Below are 19,845 nucleotides of genomic sequence, written 5' to 3'. Positions count from 1 at the left end.
CTACAATACCTTTCTCTCTCATTTTCCCTTTATTATCTTTTATTTTGTACTTTATTTATATATTGTGTTTCTCGTGTAAAATAAATCATGAATATTCAACTTGTGTGTCTAATTTACTTAACATTAGAGTCTAAAGCTGCACCCATTTTCCTACAAAAGATTCAAGTTTATCCTTTCTCAGAGCAAAGTACTAAGAAATCTATTGCATACAAATAGCAATTTTGCTTCATCTGTTTATCTGTTTAGCGGCTTCTAAGATTTAGCTGTTATGAATTGTGCTGCTACAAACATGGGTATGAATGTATCAGAGTAAAATAATGTCTTTAACTCTTGTGAAAGATACTCACAGGGGATCAAGTGAAATTTCTATTTTTAATTTCTTGAAGAATCATCAGATGGATTTCCATAGGGATTTCCATCGTGGTTCCTGTTTATACTCCCACCAACAATGAAGAAGTTTCTCTTTTTCTTTATCCTTTGTTAGTGTTTGATTCCTTTTTTGTCTTACCTCTTTTACTTCTTGAAAAATAAAACAAGATCTCATAACCAAATAATAAGACAATAATTAATACACAGCATATCATTGTCTTCAAAGTAGTTACTCGGGATACAAGACATAGCCTAAAAAGATTCTCACTTACAAAGATGAAACAGATAACAGGAAAAATCAAGAAAGATTGAGTCAAAGAAGAAGGTTTTCCATTATTGAAAGTGGTTTCTTTCCAAGATCCGCAGTCTTGGGATCTGGGCACTCACAACTTTCTGTGCTTAGCTTTAGGCCCTGTGGGTTTTTAGGTGCTTTCCCTGTACCTGACACGGCTCTGCTAATTTTCCTCAGACTGTGGTTACCATCCAAGCTAAGGCATTTCTTTGCTTCCATTGGTAGATCAGAAACAGAGGGGATCAGCTGTCTGTTTCTCTATATAAGCCATTCAGCAAGGGTTAGAATGAGCTGTTAGACTTACTGTCTGCCATTATGTCTGGTTTCTCCTATTGCTCCCTGTTGTTGTCCTCTTCCAAGATCAGGTTAATTGGTTATTCCTTATCTCTGCTGTCTTATGCCATTGGGAGGAAAAATGTAGACCCAGTTTGGAGCTGGTAGGTGGCTGTGACTTTATGTTAGGGGATACTGCATGTTGGGTGTGAGCCTGCTTACTTGCACTGGGGAGCTTCTTCCATTTCTCATCCAGGGAAGCAGGGACAGTAATGAGTATTTTACATACATTAACTCATGTAATAATTTTCATTCATAGTTATCTGGTAGTGGATGTTGGATTAGTCACTTTTCTGTTGCTGAGACAGAATACTTAATACTATAATTTTAATCTGGCTCATGGTCAGCTCCCTACAAGGCAGGAACATGATAGAAAGGTGTGATGGGCAAAGCTGCTTAGCTCATGGTAGCTGGGTAGCAGAGCAGAGGAATAGTGACAGGAATGGGAGAGGGACATAGAGAGTACCCAAGCAGGTCATCTCCATGACCTGCCCAGGCACATACAGGAATATGCTTTTCTGTGTTAGACATGTCTTAATCCAATATATCTGACATAACAGGGTTAATGATCAGATATATTATTACCATGCTTTACAGAAGAGAAAAACTGAGCTTCACTTCCCAATAGTTGAGTAGCAAGAGCTGTAGCTGAAAGTGAAATCTAGGTTTCTCTGGTACGAAAGTTTATATATATTTATTTTTACAATGTTAGAGAATTGTGAAAAAGATTCAACACTGATTGTACAAACAGAGGTACATTTTTAATTTTGGAACGATGTTAAGTGTGTTTGTTGAAAAGTGGACTTAGCTTCACTTTAAAACATCCCACAATCATTTTTTCCCTAGTCATGTTTTGGAGAATTTTTCTTAGGAAAAGGGGAGAAATCAAGAGCCCCATTTACTAATGCTTTACATTGTCCAATAGGTGAATAACGGCTATATTGAACTACTGAGAATAGGCATTAGGGAAATACAATTCTTAATTATAAAGCTATTTACTTGGCAGTGTATATTTGCTCAAAAGTCACAAAAGTGTGAATTTGAAATGGGTGCATTTTGTTGTATGTAAGTTACACCTGAAAAAGTTGATTAACAATGGCAACACAAAAAGTTTTAAGAAAAAAGTGAGAAAGGAGAAAAAGGGGAATGGGGAAAGATTGGTCAGTGGGTATGATGTTAAAGTAAGATAGAAGGAATAAATTCTGGTGTTCTATAACAGAGCAGGGTGACTATGGTTAATAATAATGCATTGTGTATTTCCAAAGTGGTAGAAGACAGGATCTTGACTGTAAGAAATGATGAAAGTTTAAGGTAATGGGTATATTAATTACTCTGATTTGATCATAACCTAAAATATGTATGGTTAGAACATCATATTGTACCATACATAAGTATAATTATTATGCATCAATCAGTAACATACAATAAAATATAAAAATCCAAGTTGCATTGCTGTCATCACCAGAGTACAGATGAAGAAAAGCTCAAAGAGGAAGGGTAACTTTCTTCTCATCTTTGTGTGTGCTAGTCTCTAAAGCCACATGCCATCACCCAGCACATGAATACTACACCCAGAGTCCCAGCTCAGCCTTCTCTCTATCAGCTCCACCTACAAGAAGGTGAAGACGAGTAGGGGTGTGCAGAACTCCTCCTATGCAGGACTCCTCCTGATATCAGCAAGCACCTCAAGAACTTCTCCCATGCTCCCGGTATCACCGGGTCATGACATCAACCCCAAACACAGGTCTCCAGTTTTGGAAATGAACTCTCAGGAGTGTGCTGGTAAAGGTTTAACAGTTGGTTGTTGTGTAAAAAAGAACCAATTTTTAGAGTTTGCTGTTTTTTCTGGTGCAGATGCAATCACCATGATCAATTTCTATCAAACATCCAATGTGCTATCATTAAAATGGAGTGCAGGGCCAGGGATATAGCTCAGCAGCACAGCACTTGTCTGGCAGGTGTGAGGTCCTGAGTTTGATTCCTGGTACAATAAATAAATAATAAATACCATGGAGTTTCGCAGAGATGTGCTGCTCCACATCATCATACAGCATTTCTAACACAGAGATACAAATAGACAAAGGTAACTTCAAGGGTGTAGATAATGGTAAGACAATTGGGAAGTGAGAAGCTTTGATTATTTGTCTTCTTTCATAAACACAATGTGTTCTACCTTAAGTTTATATAATTTAATGGGCATAAGTAGCTAACATAATTTCTGAACAGTGATAATCAGCTCTTCCATCAGTCCTATGACACTACCACTCCTCACCTACAAATTCTACATCAAACTCTGCTGATGTCCTTGCCCAGTTAAGAAAAGAATTTCTGGAAGACCATGTCTAGGGCTAGAACACAGTAGATGCACACCAGATATGCCTTCGAGTTGTTAGAGGTATCCTTTGACAGAACTTAGTAAATTAGTAATTTGACCACTTCTCCAGGACTAAATTTCACCAGTGTCCACACAATTCAGCAACCAGCTGGCCTCTAGGCCCTATTGTACTCCAGTCAGCGACTGTTTGTTGCTAAATGTTTTTCTTATAACCACTGGCAATATTCAAACCTATACATGCATCTTTTTCCCAAGGAATCTTGCAACACAGTGCTTCATAACTGATAATCTGTACAGTAAGCCCCCAGTTTATAAATGAGTCCCATTCTGGGAGAATGGTTCTAAGAAGGATTCACTCATATGTTTGACAAAGTGAGTCTTATACATCTTTGACACAGATATGCAATGTAAAGCATAAAATCCCTCCACAAAAATACAGTAGGTCTCCAACTGTACTAAAAATTATACACTACTGCACTGCACAGTAACACACTACATCACAACTGTGACAATGTCTGCAGACACATGAGCCTTTTTCATGATTTGTTCATATCTAGGAATGTTTGTAATGTCAAGTTGTTGGTATCTGTGAAAGTTGGCAATTCACTAAATTGGAGACTTACTAAATTCTGGGATTGGTTCAAATTATGCATGTCATACCTTTTGAGGAATGCTGAAATAAAACTTTATCTAACATGGCTTCAGGTTCTAATACATTATAATTCTTTAAAATTTCTGATTTTTGATTTGTGTTTTGTCTCTGTGTTTTTTTACAACTGTAAGCTTGAGTTTGAGAGTGAAAGGAAATGCACAAAAGAAATTGGGGTAGGGATAAATAATAAGAAGAATGAAAACAGTGAGTAGAGAAGATTATGGGATTAAATTGCATCAACACACAGAAACTGTGGGAAACGACAAATCATTGTTTTCATCTTAAACCACTAAGTATTTGGGCAGCTTTATTATGCACTACTGGAAACTAATGCATAGGTATTTTCTGGTTATGTTGCAAGATTAATAGTTTTGCTTTAAAGGGAAAGATATCAAGCTTCCATCTTAAATTAATTTAAAATTTCAAAACAGTTTAAATTCTAAAAGAAGAGCCAACTTAAAGAAACATTGAATAAATATATGGTGGTACTCTGACAATGGTAAAAAGTAAGCAAATGTCTGAAGGTAGTCAAATATTTATTTGGTTTAATGATTTTAAAGCATTTATTATCTATAAAAGCCTAGGATCGATTGGTTTATCTATTATATATCTATCAATATATCATCTGTCAATATATTCTCTATTTACCTACCTATCCATCATCTTATCTATCATGTATCTATCTGTCTATATATCTATCTATTCTCTGTCATCTAATCTTTACAGAATTTCCTAGGTATAGGTTAAATGCTGTAACAAAAAACCAAAGTAACATTTTAATGGGACTGAAATGAGATGGAAATTTACTTTTCACTTAATGACCCTATGTAAGTAATTCAAGGATAACTAGGTAGTTGAATAATGTAAAAGTCCCAAGCTCCTTTCATAGTTTTACTTATTCTTAGGGCATTGCCTCCACTGTCTTCAGCCAGCAGGGAATTAGAAATGTCTGGGAAGAAATCTCAGCCTTTTCCTTTAGAAGCATAATGTGGAAGTTGCATATACCACTTCTGCTTTCATGTTATTGGTGAGAATTTGGGCCCACAGCTCCATTCAGCTATGAGCCAACCTAGAAACAGTCTTTCTTCTGGACAGCTACACAGATGCATAGAACTCTATTATTATGTAAGAGGGAAAAAGCAGATATCAAGGGACATCCAGGTACCTTTGAAATATAACTACAGTCTTATGTGGATTGAGATATCATACCAAAAACAAGCAATAAGTGCTATGCTTCCAAGCTCTCAAAACATCTGAATGTTTTTTTCTGGTAGATAGAATGTTCCCCAACTGTGTACACCTGTTCAGGGAGTCTCATAGAATTCTTAGATACCTATGGCAGTCCCCAGTTACAAGAACCCTTGCTTTAAGGTAACTTGAATCATTTCTGACTATGTAACATACTTCATAAGATGGTTGACTGAATTAGAAGATGTCAATTTGTCGAGCACCCAAATCAGTGCCTGGCACAAAGAGAATACTTAACAAATAAGGACTTTCTTAGTAGTATCACAGCACTTGTTAGTCTCAGAAAGATGAACATGTAGGTAGGCATAAAATGCCAGGTTCCATTTCATACACTTTATGGAGACCAAATTTCACTAGATTTGCCTCTGTGTTACATCAGTATCTCTAGCTTTTAATCTGTCTGCATTTTTCCATCTGTGCTGTTGGCCTTGAGAGAGAGAGAGAGAGAGAGAGAGAGAGAGAGAGAGAGAGAGAGAGAGAGAAAGAGAAAGAGAGAGAGATATTCCTCTTTGTTTCTCTTTCAGTTGTCACATCCTCAATCTGAATCCTCCTTTTCCTCCTTCTCCTCCACCTCCACTGCCTCCTTCTCCTAATTCCTCTTCATCTTTTTCTTTTGTCTTTTTGATACAGGGTGTCTCACTATGCAATTCAGGCTGGTCTCTAACTCATAGTAATCATTCTGCTCAGTCTCCCAAGGGCTGAGATTACAGGCATGCACCACTACGCCCAGCCTGACTCTTCATTTTACTGTAACTATTCCTCCCCCACCCCATCTCAGTCTCTGTCTCTGTCTCTCTGTCTTTGTCTCTCTCTCTCTCTCTCTCTCTCTCTCTCTCTCTCTCTCTCTCTCTCTGTTGCTAGATCTATTATTAGTTAAATTTGATTCTGTTTCTCTATCTCTCTTTTCCCTTGGTCTCTCAGTCTCACTTTCTATCTCTGTCACAGAAAATCTCTGGTTCTCCAGCTTTGGTTCTCTGGTTCACACATTGCACCATAGGACAGATTACTTCAAATGCGTGCGTATGTGTGTGGTCAGTGTGAAGTAGGGAGGATAAGAATAAGAGGGACAAGCGAAAGCAGAGAGTGAACAGAGGTAGCCTACTGCCGAATCTCCACCCTACGAAAGACAGTCAGGCAGCTAATCTAAAGCCTAGAAAGTGGAGCATAAGCAATTGAATCTCTCCAGAATTTCAACCACTTTTCCTGGACACAGAGGGCACCTCTGCTCTGCTGGCCAAACTCAATTACCAAAACCTGAGGATAACATAAGGAGTTCAATTTTCAAGCCTGAGAATGTGGGAAGAATATTTGCTTTTGTTTATTAATATGCATTAATAAACATATAAGATGTAATACACAGGATTTAGTATCAGAAAAATAAAGGATTTGAAGCTATGAGGTTTAAAAAGTATTGAGAATCATTCACTTAGATTATTAAGAAGAACACTCACCAGAAATATCTTTAGAAGTGATGATTTCCTCTAGAGATGGAGGCTCAGTGGTGGTCTCTGCATCTTGGGCATCAAACACACACACATATCATACACTTACATGTACACAAGCTAGCTTTTGACAAACCAACGCAAGTAATATTTGACTATTGTTGTTTAACATTACCGAGTAGAATACAAATTGTTGTATAAACCATTTCAATTTATTGATTCTCTTGCTATTTGAAAATTTCATCTTTATTAGGGAACTAAGTAGATACATCTCTAACTAGAGGATCAGCAAAGGAGTTATCTCTGTAGTTGATCAAGACTTTCTGAAGCAGCATGGTTACTCTACTTGAAAGATGGGGAAAAAGGGAAGTCTATAGAATGGAGGTCTATAGATTAGATGACTTGCCCAGTGTAGAAAAATGGAGTTGAAATTTGAACCTAGATTATCTGAATCCTGAATTCAATAACCAAAAAAGATATTCAGCTGCCTCCCACACCTCACAAAAAATGTAGAACTAGAGGTTAACCTAGGGAGAACTAGGAAATTTGAAATCTTAAGAAAGAGGAATGTCGTGTGTAGATTTTCCCTGAGTGAATTCAATACTCAGCTGGAGATTATAGGTTACATAACCACCACCAGATAAAGTATTCTCTTTCTTAATGACATCAATACTTCGAAAACTAAAATCTTTGCAGGTTCACATTTCTATGTCAGCTGGTCTTCCAGAACTATTTAGGTGTGATCTAGAGCCTAGGACACAGTCCCTTGACTTGGAACCATGGAGCTGAGGGGAGTCTTCACCATCTTTTGGGCACTCTGCTTGTCTTGCCTGATCATCCTCGTTGCCTGGAAAAAAACCAACAAAGGGAGAAAGCTGCCTCCAGGTCCCACTCCAATCCCTTTCCTTGGGAACCTGCTGCAAGTCCGCATTCATGGAACTTTTCAGTCTTTAATGAAGGTGAGTCTGTTTACCTCTTCTCTTAGGGCTGGAAGTCACTAATCCGATAGCCAGGTGTGTTGTGAACTCAAAAACACAGACTTATGAACAGTTTATAATCTCAGAATTTCAAAACTTCAGTTCTTAAAATCTTAGAAACATAAACTCTTAGAGCTTGGAATAAAACAGTCACAATCCCAGGACTTTGGACTCATATCTTTAACCACAAGGACTTGTACATGGATTTTCTTAGAACTCTGACGCACTATATCATGAAACCTTCAGATCCTAAAAATTTAGCAGTTTCGAGAAAGTAATGTGGGTTTTGGAAATTTAGCAGTTTCGAGAAAGTAATGTGGGTTTTGGATTTCATCTGATTCAGAACCATCATTTTATAGCTGAAGAAACTAAGACTTGCAGGTATAGGGGTGATTCTCGTTTAGGATCACAGAAGTCAAGATTTTCATGTCTTTTCCCCTTGTGGTCCTTCCAAGTAGAGAATTTACCTTTATATGTTCTTCCCACATTTGTACTCCTGAAATCTCTACATTCTCTAGTCCTTGACTGATTTCTACAGCTTCCCCTCCTTTGGTGTTTTTCTTCACTCCCAGCTCCACAAGAAATATGGTTCAGTGTTCACTGTATACCTGGGTCCCCGGCCAGTAGTTGTTTTATGTGGATTTGAGACATTGAAGGAGGCATTGGTAGACCAAGGAGACGATTTCAGTGGACGTGGAGAAATAGCTTCAATAGAACGAAACTTCCAAGGTTATGGTAAGTAAGGATGATGGCAAAACCAGAAATGATTAAATTTCCAGGTTCTTTACCAAGCCACATATTTAGTAATTTCATTTTAAACCAGAAATGATTAAATTTCCAGGTTCTTTACCAAGCCACACATTTAGTAATTTCATTTTAAATATGACTTTTTGTGTAGGTATATTAATATACAAGCATGAGCTACTGTGTACATATATTTGCATGTCTAGAAAATCCAAGTAGTATACAGAAAACAGTTACTATCCCTACTCCGGGGACCTTTATATGACATTTTACCCATACCTCCACCCCCTTTTATGCATTCATGGAGATATTTATCTATCTCTCTGTCCTCTAAAAAACCTCCTCAACCTACCTTGATCATTCTTAGCCTGATTCTGTTATTTCAGTCTGGATAGCTTTTGAGGATCCTCTAGGTAGAGAGTCTTATTGTCCTCATTTTGGATGGTCAAGAGGTGATTTCTTTAAAGAATTTTCATAGTCCATCTTTATATGGCACAGATTTGAGCACAGGATGGGAAGGGCAGGCTGGAGCCTGACATTGAAACTCTGGCAGGTGTAGCTATGGCCAATGGAGAGCGATGGAAGATTCTTCGACGCTTTTCCTTGACTATTCTTCGGGACTTCGGGATGGGAAAGAGGAGCGTGGAGGAACGTATCCAGGAGGAGGCTGGCTTCCTAGTGGAGGAACTTCGGAAGACCAAGGGTATGGGGACCACCTTGGGAGTCAGAGTAGGTAGCTGCATGGTTATAGAGAGCTGAGTTGTGAGATGATATGCCTGCGTGGAAGAAAGCTGTGAAAAGAAAGGCTGAAAAACGGCAAGGATTCATTGAGATTTCCAGCAAGCTTCCATGCTGAAAATGAACATGGAAGGTGGTTTTTGTTTGTTTGTTTGTTTGTTTGTTTGTTTTTAAACCAGGACTCAAACTCAGGACCTTCCACTTGCCAGGTAGGTGCTTGTGCCACTGAACTTATCCCCAGTCCTTGGAAGAATCTTTAATCCTGTTTACACTTGATTAGAAACTCTAATCAAGTAAGCTCGTGAAATTTTATGTGAATTTTGATGGTGTGTTGTCTGCGTTTTCTTCTGGAGACAGGTTCAAATTTCATTGTGTTTATACATTTTATTGTGCTATATAAAATAACAGAATATACCATCTTCATGACTTTCTTTCTTTGTTTCTTTCTTTTTTTGTACCAGGAATCAAACCTTGGAACCTTGTTCTTGCCAGGCAGGCACTTGTGACACTGAGTCATATCCACATCCTTTCTTCATCATTTAAAAAAAGCATTTCAATAGTGTTAAGTATATTTACCTTATTGTGGAGCAACTCTTTAAAAGTTTTTCATCTTGCAACTCTGAAATTCTTTACTTATTTTTATTATATTTTAAGGGATATGTATATTTAAAGGAGACCAGTTTCCCCCCAAAATAAGGTCTAGAACTAATGGAATTTAGAGATAAAAGACACAGGGACAAGGAAATACAATAACAAATAGCAAAAATATAGAAGTAGAGATACATTTATTTAAACTAGAGGTTCCTCTTCTGTACTTTATAGATGGTTTATAAGACCTATATATAGGCTCTGAATGGTTACATATGCTCAGAGTTATTTATAAAATTATATACTTGTGAATATGTTCATTTTCCTGGAGAAATTGTTCCTAAATCCACTTTCCTGACAGCATCCCACTTGACAGATGGCACAGCTGAAGCCTAGGGAAGGATTTTCACAGTAGCCTAAATGGAATTATTGGTAGATCTAGGCAGAATCTAGGTATGTTGCTTCTTTTTTTAAAATTGTGTTTCTTAGTATCATATTTTCTTCAAAATCTGTGACTCTACCACAAACACAGCCAAGTAACAATTACAAAAATAATCATTAAGTTCCACTAGTATTTCTTGAATGTTTATTATATGACAGGCACTGTGATAGGAATTCTACATGGATAATTATATTGAATTTTCATAAACTAATAAGTTGGATTTTCTTAACCATTTTGTAGATTGGGAAATCTTGATTGAAACACAAAAGTGAAATAACTTGCACATGTTACCACACAGCAGATCTAGGAGCCAAATTCACTACTGAGGGATTCAACACTTTGTACTTATAATTTTGACCCTCAGTTTAGACAATTTCCATCACACAGGTGCCCCAGTTGAACTTACCTTCATCCTGAGCCGCAGTGTCTCCAATGTCATCAGTTCTATTGTGTTCGGAAACCGGTTTGACTATGAAGACAAGGAGTTCCAGCATCTACTGTGGATGATCAACCAGAGTTTCATTGAGATGAGCAACCCCTGGGCACAGGTGACCACTGATGTCTTCTCTACCCACACTTTGCTGTCCATTAAGTACTTCCCTATAGCTCCCTTAATTCTCCCCCAAAACCCTGGTTGATAAGTAGCAATGTGCCAGAGACTCCCATAGGCAAAGGTCCATGTTAAGTTCTCACAACCATCACTGGAGTTGGAGCCCAGGTCTCGGATTCCAAATATCTCATTTGGTTCCTGGGGTCAGTCACTAACAAACCTTCTTTGCCTTTATCCACAGGCATATGACATGTACTCAGGGATCATGCAGTATTTCCCAGGAAGACACAATTATTTGTACAACTTGATAGAGGATTTAAAGGACTTTGTTGCACATAGGGTCAAAATCAATGAAGCATCTTTTGATCCTCAAAACCCTCGGGACTTCATTGACTATTTCCTCATCAAAATGCACCAGGTACCTGATCCTTTATCACCAATCCAGTCCTCTCAACTCTTCAATCCCTAGTGTGTGCAGATTTCAATTCACTTATAAAGGTTTGAAAAAGAAAGAACAAGTATTATTTCACGTGATTTATTTTTATCAATAGATGAAATATAGAAACATGCTATAGACGTTTACACACATAAAACAAACTTTTTAAATTTGATGAAGTCAAACATTTCTTTTGCTAATATGTATCAGTTGTACACATTAATGAGTTATAATTAATGTGTTATTATACATGCATTCAGTATGCCCTGGACAAATTCAACATCCTCCTTTCTTCTCAACTTTCCCATTCTTTAGTAATCATTATTCTACTTTCAGGCAGATTTTTTTTAAAGCTTCTTCTTACAAAAGTGAATTTCAGTGTGTCCTTCTGTTTCTGGCTTATTTCATGTGACATAGCATCCTTCAGTTCCATCCATTTTGCTTCAAGTGACAGGATTTCCTTCTTCACTGTGACTGAATAATACTCATGTGTGTGTGTGTGTGTGTATTTCACATTTCCTAGACTGAATCTAAAAATTTTAGCAACAAGGAAACTTAAAATGTTACAGCTTTCTAATTATTTATGCCAGAGACTTACATTTGCAGAAAGGTACGACAAGCCTTTTAAGAAACTTAATTTAGTTTTTAAATGTTTAAGGCCTTAAAAATGTAGAAATTTAGGAGATTAATCAATCTATACCACTTATTCTTAGAATTTTGGAGATTTAGGAAATTATGTTTTTATTGGAGAAATTTGGCACTTGTTCATTTAAAATTATACTTTTCACTTTGCAAGCCTTACATGTGATTCTATTTTCTTCTCTTCCCATTCTACTCTTTGTTCACCCATGCCAACCACACTGGTCTCTGCCTCACTGTTCCTCTAACAGACCAGACCCACTCCTGCCTCGGGAATTTTGCTCCAGTTCTTTGCTCTCCTAAACTTGGTTTACTCATCTATTGTATTTTCACAAATCCCTACTCTTGAGACAATGAACATAAAATAAAGACACAAGAGGATTCTTCTACTTACTGTCTCCCTCACTTTTAGGAAAAAAATAATCCCCACACAGAATTCAACCTCAAGAACTTGGTCCTCACCACCCTCAACCTCTTCTTTGCTGGCACAGAAACAGTGAGCTCTACACTACGTTATGGAATCCTGCTGCTAACAAAGTATCCTGAGGTGCAAGGTCAGTGTTCAGCCTGGACTACTAATCAGTTACTTCTAGCTCCTAACAGGAAGGAAGACATCATCTTGAAAATCTAGAATCCTGTAGCTCTGACCCTTCACTCTTCGGTACTGAAATGTCTGATGTGGGAGGACACTAGTTTAGTCTTTGACTTGGTGACTGTATTTGCTTCCTATGGCTCCTGATACTTAGCATTTTAAACAACATTGGGTTTTGTTTTAATTTTATTTAAAGAGAAAAAGAAAAAACAGATGAAGGGTACAAGTAATACAGAATTTCAAAAAATAAACAGTAAGAAATCACTAGTTAATAGATTACATATTGTCATCTTACAAATAGTTGTTCAAGTTACAAAATTAAAGCATACAAAGTGGACATTCAAACAGTGAGACTGCAAACAGTTGTATTCAATGATCCAACAAAAACTCAGTAATGTGGTTATCTATCTTATACACTTAAATATATATGCAGTTGTATCCTTTAGAGCATTTTCTTTTCCTCTCTTTTTTACAATAACAATTACATATTTTGAGTTTTATTACTCCCACAGTTCTTATTACTTTTTTTGAAGAGAATAAAACCAAATGTGACAAAACAAAACAGAGTCAGTCAAATCAAAAGGATGGACATAGTACATGATGTAAACAGAATACATGGTGATCAACAATGGTTACCATAATGCCTCTTGCTATCTTAAAAAGAATTACCTATATCATCAGTTATAATAAAACTGAAAAAAAAAACAGTAGAGAACAAAACCAATAAAACTGAAACATTGGAGACATTACAGGACTTCAAAAGAAGATAATAGCCAAACCAGAATAGGCATCATAGTGAATCTTATTGTCTTCAAAGTAGTTGCCTATACCCTCAAACTTGTTACTATCAAAGAAAACAGAGTAGAGTAAAATCAGTCAAAACAAGATGGTGAGAGCAATACAGGGCTTCAAATCAAGTTAGTAGGAAATCAAAATGGTTAGTATAATATATCCTGCTTTTTAAATTTATTTTTCCCTTCATTAAAAAATATAAATAAATAAATAAATAAATAAATAAATAAAACAAAAAGGAGATTGAGATAAAAGAGGACATAACAACACAACAGCACAGGTCAGAACAGAACAATTTAAGCAAAATAGTGTTTCACCACAAGATAACCTGACATAACACTAGTTACCATAATGTCTCTTTACTTGAAATATTTGAGTATAACTTCATACACTATAGCATCAAACATATCAAGACAGTGTAAAACCATTCAAGAGAATGAAAGTATTACAGGGTATTTAGAGCCAACTAACAGAAGATGAACAATGGTTTCTATATTATCTCCTTGTCTATAAAAATTTTTGTTTGTACTATCACATATAATAAAATTCAATTATCTTACAATACAGTGGCCAGATGCTCAGAAGGCTTTCATTAGGCTGAAACCAAGGTTGAGTCTAATTCCTAGATTTTTCCAGGTTTTAAGGCTTCTTTGTCTTTCTTTCTTTCTTTCTTTCTTTCTTTCTTTCTTTCTTTCTTTCTCTCTTTCTTTCTTTCTCTCTTTCTTTTTCTCTTTCTTTCTTTCTTTCTTTCTCTCTCTTTCTTTCTCTCTTTCTCTCTTTCTTTCTCTCTTTCTTTCTTTCTGTCTTTCTTTCTTTCTTTCTTTCTTTCTTTCTTTCTTTGTGAGAAGATCTTGCCATGCAATTCAAAATGGCCGTGGACTTACTGTATAGCCCATGCTGGCTTTGAATTCAGCAAACTTCTTGCCTCAGTCTGTTAAGTGCCAGGATTACAGGCATGAGCCACCATCCCTAGCTACATGACTCTTTTTTGCATCTTTAAAACCAGTGGTATAGCATCTTTTCTAGGCTTAAAGCATATCTATTTGCTTTCATGTCACATCTCCTAATTCTACTTTCTGTTTCTATTTTATACAGACACATATAACTTTATTAGGGTCAATCTAGATAATACAGGATAATCTCTCCATAAAATCCTTAATTTAATGGTATCTGCTTTAAAGTCCTTTGTTATCATACATACATAACATTCACAAGTTTTAAAAATTAGGAAATGGTTATTTTTGATGGCCATTTGATTAAATGCATCATTAGAAGCAAATAGAACCATTTTAGTAAATTTTAACCTGGCCTATTGGGTAATTCTGGTGAGACACTCATTTCTTGAATAAAGAAAATCTCAAAATTGGCCATTCTCTTTACTAATGAAGTTCAAACAAGCCTTGCATGGTCTTTAGTGTTTTGCAGTAAAGGTCAAATGTCCTGCCTGACAGTCAAGCCTCCAGAGCGTGTGCCTCTCATTGTCCACTGAATATTTATTAAACACCTCAGGTGTATCAGTTCTTTTTTATTTTGAGACAGGGTTTTGCTATGCAATTCAGGCTGATTTGAACTCACTTTGAAGCCCAGGCTGACTTTGAACTCCCAGTAATCCTTCCTCCCCAGCCTTCCAAATACCGGGACTACATAATCCACTAGATATATCAGTTCTTAACTACATTTTAAAGAAGCAGTAAAAACACATATAGCCTTCAGTTTCAGAGGTATTTTTCATGGATATAGGAATTATCTCTCCATTTCAAGGTTCTTAACTTTTCTCCTATATTTTATGATCTAGCCAAGGTCTATGAAGAAATTAACCATGTGATTGGACCACACCGGATCCCAGGTGCGAATGATCGACCTAAAATGCCTTACACAGATGCTGTCATCCACGAGACACAGAGAATGACAAACATTGTGCCCATGGGTGTCCCCCATATTGTCACCCGGGACACTCATTTCCGAGGATATTTCCTCCCCAAGGTGTGTCTGCATACTCGTATCCACCCCTTCACCTTTTCCCTCTCCTGTTTTCCTACCCCTTTTGTCTGATTTCTCCTAACTACTCCTATCTTCATCGCAGGGCACAGATGTGTACCCCTTACTAGGTTCAGTCCTCCAAGAGCCCAAATACTTCCGCTATCCAGATACCTTCTATCCCCAACATTTCCTGGATGAGCAAGGACGCTTCAAGAAGAATGAAGCTTTTGTACCCTTTTCTTATGGTAGGTTTCTAGTTTCTAATCACCCCACCACCCAAGTAAGAGCTATAGCCATCTCTTGAAGTCCCAATCAGAATGAAGAAGTTGAAGGCAATATCATAGAATCACAAAATCCTAGAATCCCAGCATCAGGAGATATTAGAAGCATTGACTCTAATACTTAGGGGAAAAATGAAATTTTTAGAGCCGTAACTACATAAAACAAAGGATCAGCAAATTTTTTGTGTTAGAAGAAAACACAAAATATTTTAGATTTTGTAGTGATATGGTGCTTGTGTGAACTATTCATCTCCACCATTGTGCTGTGAAAGCAGGCACTGACAACAGTTAAATGAATCGTCTTATAAGTGAGCTACCAACATTTATTTATCAACACTGAAATTTAAATTTTATTTAATTTCAAATATCAAAAATGTCATTTAAGAATTCTTTTACAAACATTTTAAAACATGCAAACCATTTACAGTTTGGGAAAACTCTGCAAGCAGCAGGACACTTGTTCTAGTGGCTTTAGGACCCATGGTTTTAGAGCAGGTGTTATTTAGGGCACATGTATTATTTGCATTTTTAAATACAAAAGATGTTAATGTATGCATTGTTTTCCTAAACTAAAACCTCAGTACTTGGGTTTAGTTGCAGTGTTGATACTTTGTGATAAATGAGTGGGTTCTGGGATGCAGTTTTGATATTCGTCTTTAAAAGGTCCACCATCACTGTTTTAAGTGGAAGGCATATGGAACCTGGAATCAGATTAAATAATTTCAGCTCTGATCTGTGAAATGGAGTTCACTCTCTTAATGCCTTTGAAAAGATTCTTAGCAAACAATAGGCACCATTTAAACATGAGCTCTCAGGATTTTTTTCTCATCACTGTCTGGAAGATAATAGGTATTTAACAAACCTTCAAGGATTGAAATGAACATGGCTTTGAAATCCATGGATCCTTTAGAACCATTTTACCTTGGATTCAATGGAATCTGAACCATCAGAGAAATAGCTGCTATGTATTGAGGCCCTCTAAGTGGAGATCCTAGATAGGCACTAACTGTAAGAATCCACTAAGTCATGATAATAACCCTATAAAGTAGATATGGTCATGACATGAGATGTGTAGGGTGGTCATGCCAGCAAGACCACACGTCTTCATCATCTTTTAGGTGTGAACCATTTTTCCAACCCTTTTCTGTATCCCCAGGAAAGCGTCTCTGTCTGGGAGAGAGTTTGGCTCGCATGGAACTCTTTATCTACTTCACCTCCATCATTCAGAACTTCTCCTTACATTCCCTGGTGCCACCTGATGACGTTGATATCTCTCCTCAGGTCTCAGGCTTTGGCAACATCCCCCCATCTTATCAGCTCCGCGTGGTGGCCCGTTGACTACTCCTTATTATTGGTCAAGAAAAGATTCATTAGAAAGCTGAGCTGTACTTGCCCAGACACACTCAGTTCCTCACTCCCCAAAATCTCATGATTGCAATAGAAAGCACTCTTACTACTGTGATGGGCCCATAGCTCAAGGAAGGTCAACTGCATGTCCTATATAGCTCGTAGAAGAACAATTTGCTGATCATGATTTAGGAAACAAATTTGTGTGTTTATATTTAACTTAATCACCTCTGTTTTTGTTTCTGTCTGCATGAAACTCTTGTAGATTCTGTCTTTAATTGTTCCTTTGTCTTTGTCCTGCTATTGCTTAAAATAAAGTTCAAAACAAATTCCTTTGTGTTTTATTTTCATCTTTACCCTCTCTGCCACTAATAGTCAAGACAGAAATCAAGGCTGTTCAATGTAACATTTATTGGATATTGTGTTAGACACTTACAGAGAAATAAAGTACACCTCTCCTCAATCTCATCTTTTCTGATAAACTTGCTTTCCTCATTGTTCTTAACATAATTCCAAATTCTATGTACTCCCAATTCTATTTTGAAAATTGTTCATAGCTATATTTATTAAATTTCCAAACCTCAATGAGTTACTCAGCTGATAAAAACCACTCATATTTCATTTCATCAGCCAATATTTGTCAATTCCCAGCGTGTACCTGTATACTCCTTAGGTACTTGTGATACATCACTGAACAAAAGAAAACAAAAACTCTTGTCCTAATGGAGCCTACATTCTAGTAGGGGAGTAGATAGCAAAGCAAAAACTTTGGTTACTTTATGTAGAAAAGGCTGCTAGGTACCAGAAGGTAGCTCCAGATTAGTTAGCTCACAAAATCAATGGGAATTTTTAGAACAGTCTATGAATGTGAACGGAAAACACATGGTTACAGGAGGGGTTGTTACCAAAGTAACAGTCAGAGCAGTCTGGCAAGGGCTTCTGTACACCCTCTTAGGGCATTAAACACCATTACCATGGGACTACTGACCACTACTGTCACTGTAGACTACTTCCTCACTGTGCCTGTGTTTTTGTGTCCCATCCTCAAAGTTCAAAGTTCTAGGCAGGATGGATCCAATTAGTCAAATGTTAAAACACTAAGGCACAAGATACAAATCAACATTAGATAAAAAGAGATCCTCTAAGCTGCTGATTTAATTCTTTCTGTGTCCCTCCCTCCTTCGTGCCCTTCCTCCCTCCCTCTCTCTCTACCTCCCTCACCTCTCTCTTCCTCTCTCTCTCTCTCTCTCTCTCTCTCTCTCTCTCTCTCTCTCTCCCTCCCTCCCTTACCTCATCTCAAAACAGAAGGGAATAAGTTCAGTCTACTTGATGCCATTGCTCCCCCTTGTGAGTGGCTGGGAAGTATCCATGCCATGCAGATTCAAGTGGTCATTTTGGTGATAGTTGACACTATGCTTGGGATCTGATACATAAACCAAAATAGAGCTCACTGGTTTTCTTTCATCTTTTTCTTCCCACTCCCCAGAAAACTCCATTCTTCTTGTCCTTTCCCATTTCTCATTCTGAGGCTTTCATCCATCAGTAAACTCAAATTCTTTAATTTTTATAATAGTAATTAGCAGGAGTGCTATGGTGCTAGAAGATAAAGGAGATGAACTGGTCCTTGAGTTTTGTCATGGTCCCAGAGTACAGTTACTACTCTTCTATTAGGGTAAGGAAAGGTACCATTTTGTGTGTCCCACCTGTGTGTTGATGCTAATCAAATGGGAAGAGTAAAATAAATTGTGGTTGAGCTATTAGGTTTATAAAGGCCCAGATCTCATTAGTCTCTCCTCCACTTTGGCCAGCAATATCATATGAGGAAGGAAAGTGCATGCTTCCTGTGTTTCCTGCTGATGGATTGGGACAGAAAGTTATTGGTGACTCCATGACTTGGTGAGGCTAGTCAGAGTCCAGCTGTTTCTCCTCTTCCCTAGTCAGCAGTTCCAAACTGCACTGGGGTGGGGGTGGGGGCTAAAGGGACAAACATTCCTGTTTAACCACACCCTAAAAATGTATGCCAGCAGAACAGTGTTCACTGCCCCTGCTACGCTTTTCTCCCATGCCAATGACAAGAGCTCCAATTCGTCCCTCTGTGACTGTCCAATGGTAATCTGCCATTACCATTGTTAGTCCTAGAATCATCTGCTCCAGCCCTATGGTTTTTAACAGTATTCTTCTGGAGTCTCAGAATCCCAGAATCTTCTGGGAGATTGCTCCAGTGTCAGCTTGTTCCCTCTCTATCTTGTCTAATTCAGCCTCAAGTTTATCTCCATAACAAAAATTGTATGCTCTCTAATTGTTACTGACATCTCCATATTCTTTCCTTCTTTCTTTCTTTCTTTCTTTCTTCTTTCTTTTTTTTTAAAAAAAACAACTCCACATGAGCTCTTTAAATATGTTACAGGTCCCTACATATAAAAATTTTCGGAGTGACCCTGCATAAAGCCCAGTTTTGTATAAAAATTCTTTTTTCTGCCTTTCTGATCTATTGTAAACATGTAAACAAGTTTTATGCATGCTTTGGGGGGATCAGTATCTGCAAGTAGCTGTATGCCAAGGGCAGGAATGCTTGTCTTCTGGTTATAAAACAATAGGGCAGGAATTCCAGCCAGCTGTGCATGTGGGGCTGGGCCAGATCTGGCCCCTCCCACAACTCTCACCCTCCAGGCAGACCACCTAGGGACCCAGGGAACAGTGCACACAGGGCTGGGCCAGACCTGGGATCCTCCTGTGACTTCTGGTATTACAGAAGACCACCTCACAGGACCCAGGAACTCCAGCCAGCTGCACATGCCCCTGCAGTCCAACCACTGCCATTGAGGACCGCCCCACCTCGTGGACCCACTATTACTGTTCATCTTCAGCTCCCATACCTCCTCCCAGAACCTTGGACTGCATGGATTAAACATGCTACTTTGAGAGGAGACTCAATAACCCCTCATCCAAACAGAAGAACTCAGCAGGCTTCCGTCAGTGAGGTGAGTTTGCCCCTAAAATAGGAATAGAATTTGCCACCTTAAGTGGGTAAACAGGTGCAATAGCAAAGCCCCTTTCAGAAGCAGGCC

At 37.8% G+C, this 19,845-nt stretch overlaps 1 protein-coding gene across 1 annotated transcript; it reads left to right on the top strand.

Moving 5' to 3' along the window:
* Positions 1 to 7,386: 7,386 nt before the first annotated feature.
* Positions 7,387 to 17,066, top strand: LOC100728571 (cytochrome P450 2G1-like). Its single transcript, XM_003462020.2, has 9 exons — positions 7,387 to 7,630; positions 8,221 to 8,383; positions 8,946 to 9,095; positions 10,548 to 10,708; positions 10,952 to 11,128; positions 12,198 to 12,339; positions 14,965 to 15,152; positions 15,253 to 15,394; positions 16,587 to 17,066. Exons 1-9 carry the CDS (start codon positions 7,451 to 7,453, stop codon positions 16,766 to 16,768), a joined length of 1,485 nt encoding a protein of 494 aa, XP_003462068.2. The 5' UTR covers positions 7,387 to 7,450; the 3' UTR covers positions 16,769 to 17,066.
* Positions 17,067 to 19,845: the final 2,779 nt, after the last annotated feature.

The sequence above is a fragment of the Cavia porcellus genome, unplaced genomic scaffold, assembly GCF_034190915.1.
Source record: "Cavia porcellus strain 051 isolate PalLab524CR breed Dunkin Hartley unplaced genomic scaffold, mCavPor4.1 scaffold_7, whole genome shotgun sequence".
Lineage (NCBI taxonomy): Eukaryota > Metazoa > Chordata > Mammalia > Rodentia > Caviidae > Cavia > Cavia porcellus.
This window is presented reverse-complemented; position numbering and strand designations above follow the sequence as displayed.